The sequence below is a fragment of the Branchiostoma lanceolatum genome, chromosome 1, assembly GCF_035083965.1.
Source record: "Branchiostoma lanceolatum isolate klBraLanc5 chromosome 1, klBraLanc5.hap2, whole genome shotgun sequence".
Classification (NCBI taxonomy): Eukaryota; Metazoa; Chordata; class Leptocardii; order Amphioxiformes; family Branchiostomatidae; genus Branchiostoma; species Branchiostoma lanceolatum.
Window position 1 is genome coordinate 41,571,315 of NC_089722.1, and position 26,002 is coordinate 41,597,316.

Below are 26,002 nucleotides of genomic sequence, written 5' to 3' on the forward strand. Positions count from 1 at the left end.
AGTAATGGTTTGCATTCTTCATTTTAGCCGGTGACGTAAAGTCGGCGGCTTCATGTATGAGGGAGATTCAGGCATGAGCCTAAAGCGTCTGCACGTGAAAGAGCCCAACACACTTATCGAGAAGAGTTGGGGTGACCCGGTGTGCTTGACCAAAAAACGCCAGCATGGTGTGAAGTCGCATTGCACTAGTTATAGCTACTTGAAAACGCATCGATATCATGATTCACCTCAATTAAGGATGACTGCTTTACTTTACTTCCCTTCCCTTTACTTTACTTAAGCGTGCAGGGTACATTCTGAACGGTTGTCTGCGAGCCTTGGTGCTGCTGTTCTTCGGGATGATGCTAGGTGGCGCTTGGATACAGGGTATTGGCTACGCCCAGCATGGAGGGTCCGCGGCTCCGGGGACATTCTTGGAGGTAAGTGTCTGTCCAAGAATGAAATCAATGGTAGTTCTGGGAAAATGACAGCGGAGACTGGTATTCGACCGGTTTCGACTTTATTGTCTTTTTCAAGAATGACAGAGATCGGACCACTCCTCCTTTTATACCTTTTCTGTGCCTCCCTAGTGCAGGGCGCTCTAACTTGAGCTTAAGATATTGACCAATCAGCGTTAAGGGTCTCATATTGCCCTGGATATAGGCTAGGTTGCCCTGATCTGAAGGTCTAGTTCACTATGCACTAGCTAGGCTACATTGCTCTGTGTGCCCTCCAGGTCGTTTAGCCCTGACCTCAGTTGACCTATGATATGACTTCATCTATTGTTCTAGAACAATTGTACATGTCATGAGGGTCTTACTAAACATTGGTGGAGGAGGCACATTACAATTATGACGTCATGGTGGACGTTTACAATGGTATGCGTGTTTACAAAGTCAAGGAGAGTGGTCCGTACAAACAGAGTGAAGCTAAATACATGAACAGGAAGTCTGCCGCTAGGTGGCTTAAATACAGAGAATCAAGTACAAAATACAATCAAATTACAAACAAAGCATGAATGTAACAGACTACCGAACTTTCTAAGTTAGTGCTCGGATCCATAGGATACTAGTAACCAGCAAATGCGAAGCGTAAATCAACTACAAGTCAAAGTGTTAGCGCCGGTTACGACGAGAACTATACTTCTTGTCCCCTCATACCCTGGTTATTTCCAGTGATTCCAGGTTGAGTCCTTCTGGGTGAAGTGTTCGGAGCTGATGTATCCAGTAGGATTCTCTGCTGAGTCGTCGTTGTCGTGTGAGGTCTTCGGTCCTGCCGTATGCCAGCTTCTCGAGTCCGACGACCTCCATGTCCGCGACGGTGTGGCTCGGTTGGTTGAAGTGGGCTGCGATGGGTGTATCCTTGTCCGTCTTGATGGAAGATCGGTGCCCGTTCATCCTGTTGGCCAATGTTTGTCCTGTTTCGCCGACGTATTGTATGCCGCATTTCTTGCACTGTATCATGTATATGATATTCCTGGTGCGGCATGTGATGTGGGCCCTGATGGTGTAGCGTCTCGAAGTGCGATGGCTTTGGAAATCCTTGCTCTTCCTGACGTATGTGCAGGTGAGGCACTTTCTTCCGCACGGGTATGATCCCGGAGGGATGTTTTTCGTGATGAAATTCTTGTTCTCCCTCGGGATCTGGGCCCTCACCAGTGTATCCCTCAGATTTTTGTTGCGGCGGTAGGCGATGAGTGGTGGATCTTGGAAGAGTTCTCGTGTTCTGGGTGATAGTTGTAGAATGTTCCAGTACTTTCTGAGAATGTTGTTGATGGGTGGTAGATGTGGGTTGTAGGTGGTGACTAGGACTGGTCTGTCTTGCGAGGCAACCTTTTTCTTCTTGGCTCCTATGAGTTCCTCTCTTGGGCGGTCTTGGGCGCGTTGTGCAGCTTGATCCAGGAGGGCGTCTTCATAGCCTCGATTCTGGAAATGTTCTTTTAGCTGCTGTGCTCGTTCCCTGTATTTGGGTTCGTCTGAGCAGATTCTACGAACGCGTAAGAATTGTCCAAAAGGTATACCCCGTTTGCAGTGGGTGGGGTGGGAAGAGTTCCTTAGAAGATATTGGTGCTTATCTGTGGGTTTTGTGTAGAGATCCGTGGTGAAAGCTCCCTCCGAAACGCTGATGGTGACGTCCAGGAAGTTGATAGATGTAGTGGAGGTTTCTACCGTGAACTTGATGGTTGGATGTGCTGTGTTGAGGTCTTTTATGAATGACTTGAAGTCTTCTTCCGAGTGTGTCCAGATGGCGAAAACATCGTCTATGTACCTCCACCAGACTAGTGGTTTGAGGTTCCTCTTGTAGACGTGTTGTTCCTCGAATTTTCCCATGAAGATGTTTGCGTATGAAGGCGCCACTCTCGTTCCCATAGCCGTTCCTTGGACTTGGATGTAGTGTCCTCCGTTGAACTCGAAGTTGTTGAGGTTCAGGATCCTGTCCAGTAGGTCGCAGATGGCTTCGGTGGGAACGTCTGAAGGGTTCTTTTGGAGCGCTTCGCGAGACGCTTGTATACCTTCTTCTGTTGGGATGTTAGTGTAGAGGGATGACACGTCCAGGGTGACCAGTTTGGCGGTTGGCGAAATCTTCCCGAGTTTGTTGAGTTTCTGTAAGAAGTCCGTAGTGTCCTTGATGTAAGATGGTAGTCTTTGCACCAAAGGGCGGAGGTGGTGGTCAGCAAATTCAGAGATCCTTTCTGTTGCACAGTCATTGGCTGAGATGATTGGTCTGCCCGGGTTACCTTCCTTGTGGATCTTAGGGAGAAGGTAGAAGACAGGCGTTCTTGGGTGTACGGGCGCAAGATAGTTGAACTCGTCTTCGCTGATAGTTCCTTCGTTAAGAAGTTTAAAGAGAGTTGTTCTTACCAGCGCGGCGTGTTCCTCCGTGGGGCAGGAGTCGATGTGCTTGTAGTGATCTTTGTTGGAGAGTTGACGTAGTGCTTCTTGGATGTAGTCTTCTCTTTTCATGATCACTACCGCGGAGCCCTTGTCTGCGGGTTTGATGATGATGTCAGTTCTTCGGCTGAGTTCCGCAAGGGCTTCGCGTTCTGCACTGCAGATGTTGGTCTTGAACAGTCTTGGTGAAGGTTCCTTGTGTTCTAGGATTTCCTTTTCGACTGCCATGATGAAGGTGTCTAGCGCCGGATCTCTGTGGGTGGGGGGAGTCCACTTGCTTTTGACCTTGAATTTTTGGGTCTCCATTTTGTCGTGGTCAGCAAATAGTTCCCGCAATCGAAGTCTTCTGAAGAAGGCGTGGAGGTCTGTGATGAGTTGTTGTCGGTTGAGATCAGTGGGTGAGGGGGAGAAGTTGAGTCCTTTAGAAAGTGCAAGTATGTCAGTGTCGGTGAGTGGTATGTCCGAGAGGTTTACCACTGTTTTCCTTGCTGCTTCGAGGAGTTTGCGGCGGCGTATCTTCCGTATCCTGTCTTTCCTCCTCTTGCGTTTTTCTTGGATGGCCTTTTGGCGATTAAATCGCCGAGGGCGAGCACGAGCCTTCTTATGGAGCCCCCTCGTGGGTTCCTCCTTGCGTTGGCCTGCTTGCGTACCTTTTCTGGTGCATTCTGGCGTTTGTCCTTCTTTGCCGATGGGGCGCTTTTGTTGCTTTCGTCGCCTTTGTCGGTGAGGCGCTGCCGTGGCTGCTCCTTGTTGTTGGACCCCTCCTGTGGAGGGGTACTTCCGTTTTTTGGACGCTTCTTGCTGGGGCCGTTGACGGCGATGTCACGATCTCGCTGGAACTTTTTCTCCTTGGTCTTGAGGAGGGCGGCTTCCTTTCTCTTCTTGAACGTTTCCACGTTCTTTTCAAGGGTTTCCCGTTCTTCTTGAGGAAGTTCCTCTGTCTTCCGATTGAGGCCCGCGATTGTGTTGTCCAGGACATCTTCTGCTGATCCGTAGAAGTCGATGATCAGACCCATCAGGGTGCGCGATGTTTCCTTGAGGGTCTCGTCCCAGCGGCGATCGAACTCTGGGTTCGTCTTACCCAACATGGGTTTCTTCTCGATCACCAGGCCTTTGGGGATCAGGTGCTCATCCAAGTACTTCTGTAGCGTCTCTCGGTGGAGTTGGTAACGGAGGCTCTTGTCGGTGGCCTTGATCAGGTCCTTTTGTAGAGCGGTGGTGTTCTTCGGGGGAAGGGGGTCTTGGCGTGCAGCGTAGATAAGTACCTTCCGTGCTGGTTCCTGTTCTGGAACGGATGTCTCAGATCCGTTCCGTTGTCTTTTCTTCTCATTCTTCTTCTCTGCTTGTCTCTCTTCGTCACGTATTCTTGACGTCGAAGTCTCGTGGCTGGATCGCTTGGCTTCTGCCGTGGATACAGCATCCTCCCAAATTGTAAGGGTAGACATCAATGGTAGTTCTGGGAAAATGACAGCGGAGACTGGTATTCGACCGGTTTCGACTTTATTGTCTTTTTCAAGAATGACAGAGATCGGACCACTCCTCCTTTTATACCTTTTCTGTGCCTCCCTAGTGCAGGGCGCTCTAACTTGAGCTTAAGATATTGACCAATCAGCGTTAAGGGTCTCATATTGCCCTGGATATAGGCTAGGTTGCCCTGATCTGAAGGTCTAGTTCACTATGCACTAGCTAGGCTACATTGCTCTGTGTGCCCTCCAGGTCGTTTAGCCCTGACCTCAGTTGACCTATGATATGACTTCATCTATTGTTCTAGAACAATTGTACATGTCATGAGGGTCTTACTAAACATTGGTGGAGGAGGCACATTACAATTATGACGTCATGGTGGACGTTTACAATGGTATGCGTGTTTACAAAGTCAAGGAGAGTGGTCCGTACAAACAGAGTGAAGCTAAATACATGAACAGGAAGTCTGCCGCTAGGTGGCTTAAATACAGAGAATCAAGTACAAAATACAATCAAATTACAAACAAAGCATGAATGTAACAGACTACCGAACTTTCTAAGTTAGTGCTCGGATCCATAGGATACTAGTAACCAGCAAATGCGAAGCGTAAATCAACTACAAGTCAAAGTGTTAGCGCCGGTTACGACGAGAACTATACTTCTTGTCCCCTCATACCCTGGTTATTTCCAGTGATTCCAGGTTGAGTCCTTCTGGGTGAAGTGTTCGGAGCTGATGTATCCAGTAGGATTCTCTGCTGAGTCGTCGTTGTCGTGTGAGGTCTTCGGTCCTGCCGTATGCCAGCTTCTCGAGTCCGACGACCTCCATGTCCGCGACGGTGTGGCTCGGTTGGTTGAAGTGGGCTGCGATGGGTGTATCCTTGTCCGTCTTGATGGAAGATCGGTGCCCGTTCATCCTGTTGGCCAATGTTTGTCCTGTTTCGCCGACGTATTGTATGCCGCATTTCTTGCACTATATCATGTATATGATATTCCTGGTGCGGCATGTGATGTGGGCCCTGATGGTGTAGCGTCTCGAAGTGCGATGGCTTTGGAAATCCTTGCTCTTCCTGACGTATGTGCAGGTGAGGCACTTTCTTCCGCACGGGTATGATCCCGGAGGGATGTTTTTCGTGATGAAATTCTTGTTCTCCCTCGGGATCTGGGCCCTCACCAGTGTATCCCTCAGATTTTTGTTGCGGCGGTAGGCGATGAGTGGTGGATCTTGGAAGAGTTCTCGTGTTCTGGGTGATAGTTGTAGAATGTTCCAGTACTTTCTGAGAATGTTGTTGATGGGTGGTAGATGTGGGTTGTAGGTGGTGACTAGGACTGGTCTGTCTTGCGAGGCAACCTTTTTCTTCTTGGCTCCTATGAGTTCCTCTCTTGGGCGGTCTTGGGCGCGTTGTGCAGCTTGATCCAGGAGGGCGTCTTCATAGCCTCGATTCTGGAAATGTTCTTTTAGCTGCTGTGCTCGTTCCCTGTATTTGGGTTCGTCTGTCCAAGAATGGTAAGTGTCTGTCCAATCTGTCTGTCCATCTATCCATCCATCCATTCATCCATCCATCCATCCATCCATCCATCCATCCATCCATCCATCCATCCATCCATCTATCTACAACTATACAGTTACTACATGTATACAGCTGGAACCCATTGTAAACTGTACACTTAAACAAGGAGGTGAACAAGTAAGTGAGGGGCAAGTATCCGAAATGATTTTTAGTGGATCGACGTTAGCGCATTCTTCAGCTCAGGTAGTTGTAGAAACAACCTCTGGTTGCATTCAGTCTTTCTTCATTTCTTTCCACAGTGTCTTTTTTCCTGCAAGCTGCCGTAGCTCTCTGAGTATATGTATTTCCGTTATGCCAGTCATAATATGTGTTTTGCCCTTATGAACTTCGTGATGTACACATAAAAAGTGTTCATTCTGTAAAGGAGCACTTTAAGGTCACTGCTCTCTCTTGACGCGCGTGAGATTCAGAGACTCTTGGTTCAAAGGCACCTAGGGTCACTAACCGACGCTTTCCCCTGTAGGTTCGCTACGGGCTGGGGACGCAGCGGTTCCACGTGTGGTGCGACGGGCCGGTGAACGCCTCCCGCCCGACCGTGTGGCTGGAGACGGGCGGCGGCCACACCCTGTACGACCTGCTCGGCATCCAGCGGGGACTGACACGGGCAGGCTGGCGGGCCTGCGCCTACGACAAGCCGGGCATGGGGCTGTCCGACTACGGCTTCGCCAACCAGGACGACTCCTACCACTACCCGCTCATACAGGCCACAGGTGGGTGGGGCGGCTCCAAGCAGATGTTAGGGTAGACAGGACGACTCCTACCACTACCCCCTCATACAGGCCACAGGTGGGCGGGGCGGCTCCAAGCAGATGTTAGGGTAGACAGGACGACTCCTACAACTACCCCTTCATACAGGCCACAGGTGGGTGGGGCGGCTCCAAGCAGATGTTAGGGTAGACAGGACGACTCCTACCACTACCCCCTCATACAGGCCACAGGTGGGTGGGGCGGCTCCAAGCAGATGTTAGGGTAGACAGGACGACTCCTACCACTACCCCCTCATACAGGCCACAGGTGGGTGGGGCGGCTCCAAGCAGATGTTAGGGTAGACAGGACGACTCCTACCACTACCCCCTCATACAGGCCACAGGTGGGTGGGGCGGCTCCAAGCAGATGTTAGGGTAGACAGGACGACTCCTACCACTACCCCCTCATACAGGCCACAGGTGGGTGGGGCGGCTCCAAGCAGATGTTAGGGTAGACAGGACGACTCCTACCACTACCCCCTCATACAGGCCACAGGTGGGTGGGGCGGCTCCAAGCAGATGTTAGGGTAGACAGGACGACTCCTACCACTACCCCCTCATACAGGCCACAGGTGGGTGGGGCGGCTCCAAGCAGATGTTAGGGTAGACAGGACGACTCCTACCACTACCCCCTCATACAGGCCACAGGTGGGTGGGGCGGCTCCAAGCAGATGTTAGGGTAGACAGGACGACTCCTACCACTACCCCCTCATACAGGCCACAGGTGGGTGGGGCGGCTCCAAGCAGATGTTAGGGTAGACAGGACGACTCCTACCACTACCCCCTCATAATGGCCACAGGTGGGTGGGGCGGCTCCAAGCAGATGTTAGGGTTGACAGGACGACTCCTACCACTACCCCCTCATACAGGCCACAGGTGGGTGGGGCGGCTCCAAGTAGATGTTAGGGTGGGAGATCGTAACGTTTTCTGACTTCTGCGGCTGTCACTGAGAGAGAGAGAGAGACGAGGACAGAGAGGGAGAGAGAGAGAAAGAGAGAGAGAGAGGGGAGAGAGGAGAGAAGAGAAGGAGAGAGAGAAGGAGAGAAGGAGAGAGAAGGAGAGAGAGAGAAGGAGAGAGAGAAGGAGAGAGGGAGAGAGAGAAGGAGAGAGAGATGGAGAGAGGGGGATATGAAGAGAGAGAGGAAGAGAGAGGGAGAGGGAGGAGGAGAGGGGGAGAGGGGGAGATAGAGTCAACAACAATGGGCCTGTTTACTGATTAAACTACGCATCGCTGAAACATCTGCAAAACAAAACATCTGAACATGTGCCAAGCGCGTTGTCTACACAAGAACAGCTTACCAGTTAGGGGCTTCGACCTTTGACATATAACTCACAATGAATCTCGCTTCGCATTTGCAGTTTGAGCCATAAACAGGCTTATAGTTTTGTCACTTAAGCAGAGATCAAGTATCACAATATCCAAATCTTTTATTTCCGAACATATTTCATTCAATCATTTGCCTGTTTTCCAGGCGAGAGGGGACCGTTCGTTGTTGCCGCCTGGGGAGGGGGAGTGAACCTGGCCTGGGAGTTCGCGCGGACGCACCGCGAGAACGTGACGTCACTCATTCTAATGGACTGCTATGATGACGACTTCGAGTTCCGGCAGGAGCGGTGCGTTAACTAGTGGCTACCTCCATGTAGGGGGTTTTCGGCGTGTCTGTTTCTCTGTCTGTGTTTTCATAGTTCTCTCTCACTCTATATACATATATGTATATATATTATATATGATATATACATATAATTTCGAACCATTGATTGATGGAGCACACGAATGCTGCGTGATCTGCTAAACAAAACCTGGAAGTGATTGATTGATTGATTGATTGATTGATTGATTGATTGATTGATTGATTGATTGATTGATTGATTGATTGATTGATTGACTGATAGGTTGGTTGGTTGGTTGGTTGAAAGATATCATTGGTTTATCAATTTAATTTCATTTCGAAAGATTAACATGTGTGCTATGAAAGTTAGCACCTATTGAATTGTTCTGATATTATTTCCAAAGGTTTGTGCGTAACCTGACGGATGCAGAGATGGAGAGGCAGAAGGAGGAGGATCTGCGCAGCCGCGTGTTCCTGCATGACGTCATCAGGACCGTGGGGGTGCAGTGGGGCCTGATGTTCATCTTCGCGGGGGGCGGTGCGGACAGGGTGACCTTCCAGCCGCCCGAGTACTACGACGCCTTCCGCTTTCTCAACTCCTACAACGAGAAGTCGTGGACCTACCAGTTCTTCGGGCTGCTCGATCACTTCCGCCGCCCGTATCCCTTCCGCAACAACACCGTCGGCAGGGACGTGCCGCTTTTCGTCATGGCTAGCCGGACCAATGGCACCGCACAGGTGGGTCAGAGGGCACCAATCAGCTTCGAGCTCTCGAGGGTCAAAGGACAGGCATGGTCATAGAGGGTCATAGATCAAGAAGCATTCAATTTGCTTAAGAGCAGAGGTCACCAATTAGATTTGAGCTCTCAAGGGTCTATACATTTGTCAGGCCAGCATTAGAGTACCGGGGCACCTGTCTTGTTGGTGTGTCATTAAGCACCAGGGACAGGGGCACCAGTCTTGTTGGTGTGTCATTAAGCACCAGGGACAGGGGCACCAGTAACAAAGGCAGAATTTGGAGTTCTGAATCTGAATTTTTCAAGAAGTTATGATAAGCGTTATGATAATCGTTCTTTTAAGTAAGCCGCCAGCTTTACAGGCACGCAACAAACAACATGTAGCACAATACATATCTAACCTGCTCAAATACATATATTGTCTATACGATAAAGACATACAAGTGGGTTCGTTTTTTAAAGATAATTTCGTTATCGAAAATAGACCTACCACCCACAATTTTTTACATTTTTTGTATCATGTATTCTTTGACTCCAGTGTGTCAAGAACCGACAGCCCCTGGACTCACAGGCATGCCGGGATACCATCCGTCGTCATGACTACGCGTACGAGTACAAGCTGGGGACGGCCACGTACACGGACCAATCACAGGTCGCCACGTGTCAGGACTGCACTCTGGGTTTCCCGGTGGAGGAGTCGCAATGGACCACGGGGGAGATCCTCCGGTACTTAGACGGGCTGCCGGCCGTCGTGTAAACCAGAAATACCTACAAAGGCCTTTAAAACAAAGACACCACTGCTGCCTCCTTCAAAAAGAAATTGTCAGAATGTTTATGCGACCCTCGCAGAGTAGGCACTGACCCTGACCGCTCGTTGTAGATACTATAGGCGGTGTAGATAACATCGTAAACCTTCCCATACATATGTTATGGTCTTAATGTACTTGGAAGATTGTTATTGATTGTTATCCTGTGCATGTCAAATTCCATTTGTATGATCTTTATCAGTAGGGCTGTGAATTTAAAAAATGATTGCATTATCTATTTTCAATACAGTCGGTGGCAGCATACTTATCTCATTGAATCATTTTCTTGCCGCAATTCTTAATTCTATAGACTACGTTATTGATGGTTTAGCCGAAACAATAAACATGTGATGTCACTTATACAAGTGTACGAGTTATCTGTCATATGTTTGCGAGTAGGCCAGAGAGGGTTGTGTATATTTGCGTGTGTGACGGTATATGTGTAGGTGTGTAGGCTCCAATGTAAACAAGATGGTGGAGAATACATGAAAACAAAACAAATGGTTCATATTATTTACACCAGCAGAAACTGCCCTCTTCAACTCTATCTTACATTCCAGGGAACAGTCGAGAGTCATGATTTCAGACATTACTATAATAAACATGAGGCACAAAAAGTTCGGAAACTTAAATTTGATCAATCATTCCTCTGTTACTTTATTAACGGTACAGAATAATATATAATTGGAAAGCCTTCACAAAAATACCAAACTTATAATAATCATGATCCTACATTCACAAGTCGAACACCAGAGCTAACCGTGCGAGTCAACAAATAAAATGTGCTGAAATTCCCCTTATGATAATGTCAGACGTTGGCAGGGGAATTTTGGCACTTTTTAAAGACTTACGAGCGACCTTAGAATTCGGTGCAATTTAAGCGTGATCATAACAAACGAGGCATCATTTCATAGGAAATTATTCAAGTTTTTCAATCATATACCATTATGCAAATCACCGAAAAAGAACGTGTGATCAAGAGACTTTTTCCTGGCGCCGAGGCAAATTCAGTCCGTTTCGTGAACGGTCGTTGCCTTTCAGAAGGGTCGTTTGGCAATGACCGTTTAGGATGGCAACGACCGTTCTGAGAGATGGCAACGACCCATCTGAAAGGCAACGACCGTTCACGAAACGGAAATTTGCGGCGCCGAGCTGCTGACATAAATAGCTCTGGTGTTCAACCCACGAATGTACGATTTAGCAAACGGGATATCATTGTAACCGGAACTAAGGTTTCTTATTATACATAATTCAATGCATTTTATAAATCATTCACTGAGATATGCTGTCTTCTTCGATCTCTTCTAAAGCGACTAGGCAGCTATAATAAATTTAGATACCACACTACTTTGGGGTTTTTAATTCGCGGTAGGAGGGAAAATGAGGTCTGTTATCATAGCGTTTAAATTCGCCGTTGAATCAATTCCTTGGTACTTAACGTTACATTAGAAATTATTTGTTTTCGGAAGCGCATATACTCGATGTTATAGATCAACGCTGGAGAGGTTACGGCGAAAAGCAAACACATAAACCCGCCGCGAAAGTTTCAGTATCTACGGTAAAGTTGGTGACGTTCAGTTTCTTCGGCCCCGGTGCATGCTGGGTAATCGAACTTCCAACATGGCCGCGGCCGTCTGAATGAAAATCCGCTATTCGCTTTTCCTCTTCATTCAAGGTACGTAGCGACGTTGTCACTCGCATGTTTCACGTTATGAGTATATTCAGTGCTTCTCAGATCCACAGACGATCAGAAGATGAGTGGGTTACAACGTAATATCGACGTTTTTCGTGTTGGTAGTTTTCAAAGCCCCCCCTCCCTCGCTCTAGATCTAACGTTACCGCCCCTCCCCCCTCTAGTACATCCGATTGGCATGGATACGTGGAACGTGGATATTAACAGTAACTTTAAAGATATTTCAGTTCAATTTCTGTGTCCAGTTTGTGCATGTGTGTGTGTATTTAGTTTGAGGGTAGCGGGGGGGGGGGCGTGTGCATGTGTGTTAGTGTGTTTGTGTGTGTGTTTGTGTGTGTGTGTGTGTGTTAGTGTGTGTGTGTTAGTGTGTGTGTGTGTGTTTGTGTGTGTGTGTGTGTGTGTGTGTGTTAGTGTGTGTGTGTTAGTGTGTGTGTGTGTGTTTGTGTGTGTGTGTGTGTGGCGGTACAATGTAACTTGTACACGTGTGTGTGTAGGGGGGTGTAGTCCGCAGTTAAATTGTGTCGCAAAATCAGCCCTGGTGCTCAACCCATGAATAGTCGATCCTTCCAGTTCCAAGTGGGGTAACGTTGTAAAGGGTAACAAAAAGAATTTAGACAAGAACATATAAGATATCATTAAGTGAAGTGAAGTTTCCAAACGTTAAATGCGTTAACGGTTAAGTTTATCTTTTGAGTTATCTTTTCAGGCAATACTTAGTAGTAGTTACTGTAGTACTACTAACAAAATGAAAGAAGTGGTCCAAATGTACATGGTAGTTTAGAAGAAAGCAGGAGCACTGAACCTGTCAGATGAATTAGCCCTGCCTAATTGATTCCCCTTATGGTGCTGTTGATTTACAATTTAAAATTTACACGCATAAGAAATTTCACCAAGGCTTAAAATGCCCCCTGCATATGCAGGATAGTGGATGTAAATTTGGAGCAGTATACAGATGTTGCCCTGGCAAATGTATAAACTAGTCTGCAACACAAGGATAATAGTAATACACAATTTTTTATGTAAGTTACACCTAAAATTTAAAAAGACTTTACACTCTTAGTAGCTAGCATTGCTTATTTTGATACAGCAGATTAAATAAAGTATGGCTAGGAATACTTTCAAAACATCATATATATATAGTCAGTCAATCTATAAAGCCTATGACAGAATACTGAGAAAATTAAACGATTAAAATTTCAAAACATTAATTTGATGATAAACTATAACTAGTTTGTACAAGGGCAAGAAAATGCAGGTTATATTTAAGCTCAGACTAGTATTAACAATGTAACTTTAAGTTAGTAGTATCCAGTATTTTATTATACTGCTGCGGAGTGGGAAGCAGTCAGCTAGATCTTCCAAGCGGCTCTATCCAGCAGGTACATGCTGGTAAGGCTGCACACCTTGATGTCCTGACCTTCTTAACATATACATGATTTCCTTGATCTACCAGGACCTCTGTTGCCTGGCAACTGCAACTGAATCAATCAATGTATCTCGTCCTGCCTAATTGCTTTCCCCTTATCACGCTGTTTAGCAGATAAAAGTGACAGGGGATTTGTACATCAGTGTGCACCCTGGTGTGCATTATAATTGGCTGGATATATTGTTTCAGATTTCTAGGTGGCCAAATACTATATCGATATATGTTTCTTTGGTAGGCATAACACTTGAAATGTACATTCAAATATCTATTTTGAGAAAAAAAAGATACATGGTGCATGAATTGATAAAGTCTAGTTTAGACGGATTGTTAGAATTTAGATTTTTGAGTCTTCTACACAAGGAAATAGTTTGATTGAATTATGGTTGCCTACTTATTTTTCCCCTATCATGCTACTCAGTGGATATGTAGAATTCATTAGACCATAACATGCACTCGTTAGCACTAAAGCCATGTCCTTAATTGACTGAAGCTTGCCGTATCTTTATTTTACATGCATGGGCAGACTTATGCACTGATCAGGAGAACCTGATATACATGTGAATGCTCATAATACATATTCAGGATACATGTTCAAAATACTGGGCGCATGTACATGTGTACTTGAGAGCACCCGAAATTAGAGTTGTGCAGGTAAGTCTTTTGGTAAGTTGGAATTTGGGTCACCAGAGGATGTCATTCAGAAAATTTGAGTTTGAGGTTGGTTTTTTATTTCCCTAGGCCACACACTCACTCACCCACTCACTATCCGGTTAAGCGTCTTCTTTTCCCCATCATCTGGGGGGTTTGACGTGCTTGCATGCTGATGGGGAAGCTTGGTGGCCGCTCGCCAGGTGCCTCTGTCCTGTGGATTTACATCGTGTAGATTGAGGTGGTGGAGGTCCTCCTTGATGTTATCAATCCACCTTTTCCTTGGTCGTCCTCGTGGATTTCGGCCCTCCACGGTCATGCCGATGATTTTCTTCGGCCACCTCTCCCTGTCCATTCTTTCAAGATGCATGCCCATACCAACGTAGACGATTGGATCTTATCACATCTTGCACACTGTGTACACCTAATCTGGCTCTAAGTTGTTTTGATTTTTTCCTTGGATTTAAAAAGATAATTCCCAACTGGACGAATATGACTCTAATGAAAGTCTATACCTTGCTACATACTATCAGGGAGGGAATATGCAAGGTCTCCTTCCAGCTCTCTGCTGTGAATTTGATATCTTACTAGATTTTTACCTATCAAGAATGTCCAAGAATCAAAAACATAAATCAGTGTGACCAGACTTTGAATCGCAGTTGTGGCTATCTTGACTGTTCGGTATTTTCCGTCCTCCCCCTTATTCGCTGCTTGAATGTATCACGCTATTGTGATTGGTTTATTCAAAGCATCCTCCCATTTGATTGGCTGATGTTATCCACCTGCTGTTCTGATTGGTTGATAAAATTTCCCAGCAGCACCCAGCTGGCCTTGACTAATAGAGAGGCTGTGAGACTAGGGAGACTGAGAGTCCAACTGGGTAAGAACCGGTAGGCAGGCATCGGGGTCACATATGCATGTTCCATTCTTGATTTCTGTCTGTTGGGTAGAGAGTGTCCTTTTGTGAATTTTAGATTTGCATCATCCTCACTGTGAGAATCCTGTCAACTCATGGTCCAGTGTTAGTACAAGAACCTACTGTAGCTTGCAATATGTGCCTTTGTAATAAAACAGATAATCAAGCAGAGAGATTTGGGAAACGGCCAGACGTTTCAGGTGGTGACTGGTAGGCAGCGGATGCTACCAGCAACATCTGACCATTTCCCAAATCTCTCTAGTTGCTTGAGTAACTGTTTTATTGCGTATTACCTCGATGTCTAACCGTCATCATCTTAATGTTTATTTCAAAGATGTCAAACCAGAAACCCAGATTCCACAATACCTTATATACTATTTTTACAGTCTTCTTTTCATCACCTTTTGATATTTAAGAGATCTAATACATCTAAACATTTGTGATTCTCTCTGCTACAGGTGGTTTTGGCATCCTCTGATCAAGAAGCAGAATCTCCCTTCCATTCGTGTTGCCAGGCAACGTATCCAGAATGAGTGAGGTGAGTGATCAGAGCATCCTTCATCTTCTTAATCTAATAATCCTTTCATGGCAGACACATCTGTGAGATCCCTGTGTGGCATTACAAACTTGATTACTCTCTAGGTGGGCAAAGGGACAAGTCACTAACTATCACAAAGAGGGGCGTTGTCTCAAATGGGGGAAGGATCACTGTAGAAACAGTGATAAAAATCATTTTCTGTAATTTTTCCGAATAAGATATTATGCCAGTTACGAGTTAAACATGAATCAATTATAGAATATGGATCATATGAAGAGATACAGAAATGTTCTTTACTGATTTTAGAATTCAATATGCTCAGACTTTGTTTGGGCATAACAGAAAAAAGAAAAAGTAATGTTAAAAATTGCATGTAGCTATATAGGCCATGCTAAAAATTGCATGTAGCTATAAAGGCCACGCCAATTTTCTTTCTTGACTTCAGAAAAAAAATAATGCTGAACTGGGAAATCATCAATGCCTTGAAAACACAGTCTGAAGCTGGGGAACGTCAAACATATTTTGTTTGAGGAAGTGAAACTTGTCAGACCTCTATTTGTTTTCATCTTGTAAAATGGCCAAGAACCAATGAGATAAATTAGTGTGGTGTTGGAGTGTGTCTTTGTTCATTGTCTTGCCCGTTAAACCTGTCCAGTGCAGCTGATAGGGGTGGTATACTGTATAGTAACCTTTGTGAAACACCAGGTGAAAGTGACAGGCCTTCTGTTTGATAGTCTAGACTGGAAATGTGTTTTTGAAAGGTAGTCAATCCTGGTCCACAAAGCATTTGTGTTGGAGGTCTGTTAACCACTGCATCTTTAGACAGAATGGCCAAGGCTTACAATGTGCACAGTATGCTGGCTTTTCGTCGTAAGAGTTGGTATAATCTCTCCCAGGGTTCCAAGCTGTGGGGAGGGCGCTTCACAGGGGGAAACGACCCTGTGATGGAAAAGTTCAACGCCTCGATCGGGTTCGACAAGCGGATGTGGGAGGCGGACATCAAGGGCAGCCAGGCGTACGTCCGCGCGCTCGGCAAGGTCGGGCTCGTCAGCAAGGACGAAATGGACGAGATCTATGAGGGGCTGGGCAAGGTAAGGGGGAGGGGGGCAAGAGTTCTTATGACCTTCAGAAGGTAAGAGGGACGGTCAAGGTAAGGTAAGGGGGGGCAGGGCAAGGTAAGGGGGGCAGGGCAAGATAAGGGGGAGGAGGGCAGGTGTTCTTATGACCTTCAGAACTTAAGGGGGGCAGTTATGAGTGTCCATACGACCTTCAGCAGGTCAAATTAAGAAGGTGGGCATTTTCATTAGCCGCTTTGTTCCGCCGAATGGTGGTTATACCGACAATACAGATACAGAAGCTGGTGTGTTAAACCGAAAGGCGGTCATACTGGCTATACATGTAGCAGATACGGATACAGAATCTGATACAGAAGTAATAACTTGGATACTTGCGGGGAAAAAAACCCAGCCTGAATTCAGTAATGGATCACAGTTAACTTTTCAAACTTTCATGAGATGGCCAATACAAAGTCCGGCAGTCTGGAATTTTGATAACACTTACAGACTGAGATGATGACACATTGTGGTCTGACTGACTGACACTGTGCCCCCCTCCCGCCTACAGGTGGCTGTCGAGTGGCAGAACGGGACATTCCAGATCCAGCCGAGCGACGAAGACATCCACACCGCGAACGAGAGACGTCTCAAGGTGAACGAGGGTTCTTATCCCGTCTTAGACTTCTTGATGTGACCTTCACGGAAGGGAACATTTTTTATCCGTTTCTTCTCCTCTTCTTCTTCCTCTTCTTCTGTTCCAAACAAATAAGGTCAATGACCTGGATTAAAAGCTGGGCAAAATCCTGTAGAAAGGTAGCCTTGAGGCCGTAGGGGTAGTGGGATGACATCCACTCTATCTAGGGCACTGTGTATACGTATTGGAAGGCGGAATCCTCTCTCTTTCCACTGCCTTTTACCTCCACAACCGAAGTCAGGCATCCACTTTTACACTTGGGTGGAGTGAGGAAAGTTGTGTGAAATGTGATAACGATGAAGTTATAATGAAGACATTAGTGATCAAATTTTAACTTCCTAAACTTTTTGTCCTTCTTTTGTATGTAAGGAACTTATTGGTCCTGCTGCGGGAAAACTTCATACAGGTCGGAGCCGCAACGACCAGTGTGCGACGGACATGCGCATCTGGCTGCGCGAGGCGCTTCGAACGCTGAGGGGATACCTTCTGGACTTCATCCACGTCTTCCTGGAGAGGGCCAAAAGGTCAGTGGGTGTCAAGGGTGAAAGTTCAGTGGGGTCAAAGGTACAAAAGTATACCTCAGCCTGGTCATAGCAAAGACTTTCAAATTCAAAATTCGAATTCAAATCTGCTAAGCACTCCCTCTGATAAGTTTCTTTGCTTAGCACTCAGCACTTACAAGAAAGAGAATAAGGCACCAGTGGACTAAGCCCCTCCTGTAGTGGTCTGTGCGGCCCAAGGGCTTTAAAAACAGAGAGTGGCACTGTCCCTGAACACTGAAAGGCCAGCGAAGGATTTTAACCCTTGTCCTGCAGGTCCCCTGTAAATAGGGGTTGCGCTTTACAGAGCCTGTATGTTGGTTCTGTGTATATGTACAGGTTGGGGGTATTTTTCACCTGAACACATCACATCAGAGCAAAACGCACAGAATGCGGAAGTAACAATGCCACAGCAGCGCTGAAAAACTGAAGGGAAAAGGACCTGATTAGTAAATGAAATCAATGAAATATATTGCGTAAAAAAGGCCATCAGGACAAGGGTTAACTTAGCAGAGGTTTGTGTCTCTTGCTGTAGCCTCTACCAGGCTCCATAAAGTCGCTAGAAAAATGGTACCACAACAGAGGGGTTAGCTGGCTGATGATATCCCATGTGTATTTTTGGCCAGCTAACTCCACTGGTATTGATGCTATACATCTGTCTATTTGGCCAATTTCTATTATTTTTCCAGCAACCCGAGGAGCCTGGTAGAGGCTATCCTTGGTCTGCTGCCTTGTTTTAATTTAGAATGTTGATTTAAATGATTTGATTTCTTTTACTCCATCTCTAGAGAGACTGACATCATCATGCCAGGCTATACCCACCTGCAGAGGGCTCAGCCAATCAGATGGAGCCACTGGTTGCTAAGGTAACCAACCTCACCTTTAATTTATGCACCAGTTCTAATCAATCCCTAAACATGGATTGGAATCCTTAGATACACTTGACATTACAAAAACACATTAACAAAATGAAAATTGGTGCATAGTCCATGTCCGTTTATTCTCACTGGTTGTTTCCATCATTATAAAAGTCTCTTATATGGGTAAGAATAAGTTGCATATTAAGTTATACATAACACTACTCGGCAACTAATTCTGTGGTTCCCTTAGGGATAACGCAAAATTGGACAACCACACACCGTCCTGGCCTTTCGGTGCCTTGGTGAACACTATGATTATGTAGAACAAAAAGTACTGGAAGACCTAAGTATCTCTACATTGATGAAGGTTAGACATCCAGGTAGTAAGATACGCCAAAAATAGTTACTCAAGCAACTAGATACAATTTCAAACATCTGACTGTTTCAAAATTTTATCCACTTGCTCGAGTAACAATTTTTGGCCTAAATATCTCTACTTCAGAAACGGATGAAGGATAATTAAGATGATGATTGATGTGTTTTTCCTGCTGCAGCCACGCCTGCGCCCTGCAGAGGGACGCACAGCGCCTGGACGAGATGGCTGTAAGGGTCAACGAACTCCCGCTGGGAAGGTCTGCACAAAATTACTTTGTCCTGGAAAATACAACTAAACCAAAAAATCAATCTATGATTGTAGAAAGAAGATCAAACTATTATTGTAGAAATTGTAATTCTAAGGTCAGGAAATAGAAAAACAGAAATTCTGTGTTTGGTTCTGGAATTGGGTACAATATTTTGAGTTCCAATTTCTCTCCGTCTGTTTTTCAGCGGTGCCCTGGCAGGAAACCCCTTCAATGTGGACAGGCAGTTCCTGGCAAAGGGTGAGTTTTACATTGGCAGGTTTACTAGTAAATAGTTCTTGAAAAAAAGAGGAAAAGAAAGCTTAGGTGCACAACAATTGTGCAAGGTACAATGTATTGCATATTCTGCTGCATAACCTGTGCTGCCTCTCATTCTAGGAGACTAACCTAGCTACCTTACAAAATGACAATGAAGTATGGGGTGACAATGGGCCTTTGAATTTCAAGATTCAATTTGGTGGAATTTCTGAAGTTTAGGCATGTTATATACATTGTGCTATATGTACAAAGCTGGTTGTGTCATATGTCAGTATGTATTTACATTTGCTATTTGAATCAATGTTGAGAAATCCTGGTGTATATATATAATGATGTATACTCACCTTAAAGTCTTGTAGAATAGATCTGGAAGAAAACACTATAAAATCTTCCACTTTTCTTCTATGTAATGCCAGACTAGTATATCTGATACTGCAACACTTTCTGCATCTTGATTTTTGCTTATTCATAACCCTTATTCATACAAGTTGGTGTATGTTTTTGACCCAGCCTGTATTATCTCTCCTTAGAGCTGGGGTTTGGTGCAGTGAGCCTGAACAGCCTGGATGCCACCAGTGGGAGGGACTTTGTGGGTAGGTATCAACTTTTTATAAATCTTCAACTGATGATGTTAGAAGAGTAATGCATCCCCCCTCAATTAGAGGGACAAGTCTCCAACGGCAGTTGTCTTCAACTGGCGGACGAAAGCAGCGCCAGGCGGGCTGGCGTTATCAAGGCGGACCTCGAGTGTAAGAGTCATCCAGCAGCTCGCCGCAATCATCCCAACCAGAACCAGCACGTCTCCCTCGAATTGGTGCCGCTGGAGAAGGCGGATGCCCAGAGTGTGTGGGTTTCAGATTCGCAACCTGTCATCCACCCTAAACAAATTCAATTGACACGGTCACCATACTCGATCTGCATTTGTATCTGTACTATGTATCTGTACTATATATCTGTACTATGTATCTGAATACGAATAAAGATAATACGAGTGGTTGCCATCAGAATGGCTCTGGCATCCTTGCTAGCCCTCTTCCCTCAAACATGTCCAAAAGAGTTATGAGTCTGGTGATCACAACCTTGTTTATTTGGGTTGATTCCCATCTACTCTTCCCCCATAGAATCACCCAGGCACCATTCACATGACTGTACTTTGAATGGTAGCGTTGTAAAAGTGGGGTTCAAGTGCCACTAACTGACCAGTCTAACTGGTCCGGACCTTTTAGCCTAGCGGTTTAATAAATAAATAAACATGTACTTTGAATGGTAGCATTGTAACAGTGGGGTTCAAGTGCCACTAACTGACCAGTCTAACTGGTCCGGACCTTTTAGCCTAGCGGTTATGGCATGCGGTCTGTGGAGTGGCGGGTCCGGGTTCGATCCCCGGGAGCCAGGTATCAGTTTCTAGTCGCCTTGTGTGTTTCAGCATTTGTAGTCCAGTTCTTAGTCATGTCACCAACAACAGCTGAGATTTTAACTCTTGGTCCAGAGCAGGGCTCTAGCCAGCCTGAGATTTAATTCCATAAGCCCAAAATTTTGGATAAACGTAACTTATCGAGTGCTGAAGGCGCAACAATTCTAGTTGGGTTCGGGGATATTCTCCCCGTGGAAATTTTTAAATCTAGACCCTCTGAAACGTCATGAGGGGCAAGTTTTGCTGGTAGACAAAGTTTTGATAATGCCATCTCTTTTGGTGAAAAATTACTTGGGCCTTAGTTGTATACAATCGGCAAATAAATGAAATTTAACACCACAAAACTTTATTATTTATTTAACAAATATACACTGTGAATTTAAGTCGGCAGAAATAAAACATTTTCAATACTGGTCCCTTTTGCGCCCTGTAATAAATATAATAGGAAATGAGACACTCATTTTAGACAGAACACCCTGAATTTAAAGTTCCGTAAATTTACAGCAAAACTGGCTTTGTCTAGAGCCCTGGTCCAGAGGCAAGGTCACTTACCACTGAACCAGGTACACCACTGATGAGGAGTTGCTAAGTTCATATTTCTGTGTTTGTCCAGTTGAGTTCCTGTTCTGGGCGTCGCTAACGGCAACCCACCTGAGCAAGTGGGCGGAGGACCTCATCATCTACAGCACCAAGGAGTTCAGCTTCATCTCCCTCTCAGACGCCTACAGGTCAGGGGTCAAGGGCACGACCTTCTTCTGCAATTTCACATTTATGTGGAGTTTTTAAACTTCTGTCAGACTCTGAAGACAATCAGATCCTTTGGGATCCTCTGTTTTTGTTTTTAATTTTTGCTGTCAGCTCTGTTTGACCTGTTTGACCTTGAAGCTGACTTTTTTTCTACCTTTTTTATTTACAACTTAATTCACCACCACCAATTTTCACAACCAAGATCAAAATTAAGTTAAGATCAAAACATCATAATCATTCAAAACAATATCGAAAGTAACATTACAGAGGCGATACAACATTGTATACAATACTTTGACAAATAGGTAGTACATGTACTACATAAAATGAAGATTGCAGCTGACCTTGCTGATGTGCCCCCCTCCCCCCTGTGTGCCCCCCTCCCCCCTGCAGCACGGGCAGCAGCCTGATGCCGCAGAAGAAGAACCCGGACAGTCTGGAGCTGATCAGGGGAAAGGCCGGCCGAGTGTTCGGGCATGTAAGTCGGGCAGGGTTCTCATGGTGAATCATGAACTATGGTGCTCAGGTCTAGGATTAGTAGAGTTAAGGTTGCAGACCACAGTATTTCTCCTATAGGGATTTATATAGTTAAGGATCCCAAGCTGGGAAGCTTCAACGCTTGAAAATTTATAGAAAGGTACACAATTAGGGTGCCAGATTTTTATATGTTTCACTTCAAGGTTCAATCTACAAAATATCTGCAAAATGAGGTTGAATTTGCTGGCTTGTTCTCTTTTAAACGCCACTTTGGTATGACCTCCAGCGGAGGTCACCGTACTGCAGGCGACTTACAGTAGTCGGGCGGTAACAATATCCAGGCGCGAATCCAACCCGACCGAACAAACATCGTAATCAAACTCGTACTGTCTCAAAACTGACGTATACCTCTACCATTCACCATAGCTAGTTTCAGCCTCGCTAACGTGCACAGAAGAAAAACTATGGCCTTTTCAAGCAATGTGACGCACTACTTCGTACCCGAACTACTATTGGGGACAGGGGTCGCCCATTAATACTGTGTTCTGCGACCTTAACAATGTCTTTTAGTACCAAGGATTCATGATGTTACTGCTTTCAGTGCTCAGGATTTGTGTTGTTACAGTTTCCAGTGAACTGGATTCTTGATATCATGACTTTTAGTGCTTGAGGATACATTATGTCGTGGTTTATACTATAGTGCTCACAAGTCATGATGTCATAACTTTCTGATGATTGATAATGTTATGGTTTTGAGCGTCAATAGTTTTCAATGATAGTTCTCAGGATTCGTAATGTCATGGCTTTCAGTACTCAAGATTGGTGATGTCATGGCTTTCAGTACTCAGGATTGATGATGTCAAAGTTTTCAATGATAGTGCGCAATATTGATGATGTAATGGCTTTCAGTGCTCAGGATTGATGATGTCAAAGTTTTCAATGATAGTGCTCAAGATGGATGATGTCATGGCTTTCAGTGCTCTGGATTGATGATGTCAAAGTTTTCAATGATAGTGCGCAAGATTGATGATGTAATGGCTTTCAGTGCTCAGGATTGATGATGTCAAAGTTTTCAATGATAGTGCTCAAGATTGGTGATGTCATGGTTTTCATTGCTCAGGATTGATGATGTCATGGGTTTCAGTGCTCAGGATTGATGATGTCATGGCTTTCAGTGCTCGGGTTTCATGATGACCTTGAAGGGCCTGCCCAGCACCTACAACAAGGACCTTCAGGAGGACAAGGAGGGGATGTTCGACGCGTACGACACCATGATGGGTGTGTTGCTAGTGGCAACGGGCGTGCTGTCCACCCTAGAGGTCAACAAGGTCGCCACGAAGGCTGCCCTGAGCCCCGACATGCTGGCCACGGACATTGCGTACTACCTAGTCCGCAAGGGGGTGAGTATGGCCAGGGCACAAAATACCCACAAGCAACAGACATTGTCAAGATTTGCATGTAAAAATATTTGGAATGTGCAATTTTGCTCTTGTCAAAAGCTCTTTTATCTTGTTTACACTGTAAAGGTCTCATACTCTACCATGCTTCATCCAGTCCCAAGCATTTATGTGTTTATGTGTGTATGTGTGTGGTGTGTGTGTGTGTGTGTGTGGTGTGTGTGTGTGTGGTGTGTGTGTGTGTGTGTGTGTGGTGTGTGTGTGTGTGTGTGTGTGTGTGGTGTGTGTGTGTGGTGTTTGTGTGTGTGTGGTGTGTGTTTGTGTGTGTGGTGTGTGTGTGTGTGGTGTGTGTGTGTGTGGTGTGTGTGTGTGTGGTGTTTGTGTGTGTGTGTGTGTGTGTGGTGTGTGTGGTGTTTGTGTGTGTGTGTGGTGTGTGTGTGTGTGTGTGTGTGTGTGGTGTGTGTGTGTGTGGTGTTTGTGTGTGTGTGTGTGTGTGTGTGGTGTGTGTGTGTGTGTGTGTGGTGTGTGTGTGTGTGTGTGGTGTGTGTGGTGTTTGTGTGTGTGTGTGGTGTGTGTGTGTGTGGTGTGTGTGTGGTGTGTGTGTGTGTGGTGTGTGTGTGTGTGTGTGTGGTGTGTGTGTTTGTGGTGTTTGTGTGTGTGTGGTGTGTGTGTGTGGTGTGTGTGTGTGTGTGTGTGTGTGTGTGTGTGCATGCGTGCATGCGTGCGTTTGTGTGTGTGTCTCTGTGGACAAAAAGTCCAATCAAATCTTGTGTCATGTTTAGATCCCATTCCGTGAGGCCCATGGCATGTCAGGTGCGGCGGTACACCTGGCCGAGACCAAGAAGTGCCAGCTGAGCGACCTCACGCTTGAGGACTTACAGGCAGTCAGGTATGCTGCAGCGCCCTCTGGCAATCAGGTGGTGTAGTGCAGGACCCTTGAGTATCTAGCATACCACTCTGGTCATTCTCTATACTATAAGCGTCTTCTTCACTATGAATAAAAAATTGAAATGTTGTTTTTAAAAAAGCGGGTTATTTGAGGTCCCACAAATGTTTGTCCAGTAAATAAGTGTTGTTGTTTGTTTGTTTACCTCCAGCCCGAAGTTTGAGGCGGATGTTGAGAAGCTGTGGAACTATGAGAACAGCGTAGAGCAGTACACGGCGGCGGGCGGAACTAGCGGCGCGTCCGTCATGCATCAAATCCAGACTCTGGACGAGTGGCTCGGGCACATGCGCAACAAGTAGGGGCGCTTTCGTTTGTTTGTTTGTTCATTTTGCTGTATAATCACTGTATATGCACATCCTTGCATATCTGGTAATAAAGAAACCATCTTTAAGTGTAACACACCAGTTTTTGTACAGTAATACAAGCTGTGTTTGATCGGACTATAAGGTTTAGTCCTCTCAGTTTCTACACTTTGATATTACAGATATCTACAGTTACTGTAGATCTAACTCCAGACAAGGAGGTTAAATAGAAGTCTGTCTTTAACCTCCTTGCTCCAGAAATTGGCTCATCATACGATTTCAAGAGACTGCATTGATGTCCCTTTACTCTCTCAAGGTGTTGATTATCTTCTGATTTTCCTTTTTTGTGTACCAGGTCGCACACCATGAAGTCCAGGATGGAGATGGACATCACTCTGAACTGAAGCAGATGCAGTGTTTGATGCAGTAATCGCTGTGGGCTGATAGGGGGAGCTGCTAACAGATATGTGTTTGATGTAGTTACAGCTAGACTGATAGGGGGAGCTGCTAACAGATACGTGTTTGATGTAGTTACAGCTAGACTGATAGGGGGAGCTGCTAACTAATGTGTTTGATGTGGTAATCACTGTGGACTGATAGGGGAAGCTGCTAACAGATGCGTGTTTGATGCAGTTATATCTAGGCTAAAACATGTGTTTTTGATGTAGTAATTACTGTGGCCTGATAGAGGGAGCTGCTAACACGTTGAAAATCTTAGAAGGTAGAAAATGATATGCTTGTGAGCTGCTAGATAAGTAGGAAAATACAAACATCACTGCTTTGTGCAAATTTTAGCTCAGTAGGACTCAGTTGAACTGTGTCACACTGAATGTCCCCGGTAATATGACTGTTAAATTATGGCAAAAATTATTTGTAATAATGTGACTATCTGTGCCAAATGTGAAATTGTGTAACTTCTCTGTTGTATGCAACTTTTTCATCTGTGGACACCCCTACTGTCTTACATGGTCTGCTCCTAAGTTCTAGATGTCCGGGTGCCATTGGTCAGCCAGACTGGACTGTACCATTATGATATACAAACAGGATATGGGACCACTGATGTTTAACTCTGGTGTATGTGTAATGCGATATTGTTACTTTGATGATATTGTTACTGTAACAAATTTGTGACCTACGTGATTGACAGGTCACATGACTACAGACTGACCAATCAGGTGTTGTGCATGTCACATGACAATTGACTAATCAAGTGTGGGATAAGAAGAGATGTTATATCTGATCATTGTGCAATGGATTGTTAACCATGGTGTGGAAACGAGAGATTTGATATAACTGTAGATTCATTTTTAAATAAATATCTTTGATGTTGCTATGGGTAGCTTGATCATCTTTGTGTGATTATTTGCACATTTTACATTACACCCTCTAGCTGTTAGAATTGTAACCTTCGACAAAAAGGGTTGTGTTTTTGGTAGCTTTTTTAGCAGTGTAACAGTGTTTGTGGTTTAGCAGCATAACCCCAGAAGCTGTTGATAGACTGATATGAAATTTGGTATGTAGTTAGGTCTATTTAAGAAATTATTAGATTTTCAGCCCCCTGGTGGCTTTCCTTTGAGCTGCAGCAGGACTTCCAGTTTTTCTATCTCATGTTCTGGACTAGCTATGGTCACAATTATGGGATGGTAAATA

At 45.3% G+C, this 26,002-nt stretch overlaps 2 protein-coding genes across 2 annotated transcripts; both read left to right on the forward strand.

The window, feature by feature from the left end:
• The first annotated feature begins 52 nt into the window (after positions 1-52).
• LOC136426745 (uncharacterized) lies at positions 53-10,058 on the forward strand. The gene is made up of 6 exons (XM_066415485.1): positions 53-139; positions 282-419; positions 6,366-6,612; positions 8,121-8,262; positions 8,663-8,996; positions 9,534-10,058. The coding sequence occupies exons 1-6, from the start codon at positions 53-55 to the stop codon at positions 9,750-9,752; spliced, it is 1,167 nt and encodes a 388-aa protein (XP_066271582.1). The 3' UTR covers positions 9,753-10,058.
• A 1,335-nt stretch (positions 10,059-11,393) lies between these two features.
• Positions 11,394-25,685, forward strand: LOC136423583 (argininosuccinate lyase-like). Its single transcript, XM_066411811.1, has 15 exons — positions 11,394-11,476; positions 14,943-15,022; positions 15,919-16,113; positions 16,646-16,729; positions 17,141-17,295; positions 18,099-18,176; positions 18,725-18,802; positions 18,999-19,051; positions 19,600-19,662; positions 21,097-21,211; positions 21,624-21,708; positions 22,883-23,107; positions 23,887-23,993; positions 24,202-24,345; positions 24,708-25,685. The coding sequence occupies exons 2-15, from the start codon at positions 15,014-15,016 to the stop codon at positions 24,754-24,756; spliced, it is 1,440 nt and encodes a 479-aa protein (XP_066267908.1). The 5' UTR covers positions 11,394-11,476; positions 14,943-15,013; the 3' UTR covers positions 24,757-25,685.
• The last annotated feature ends 317 nt before the right edge of the window (positions 25,686-26,002 follow it).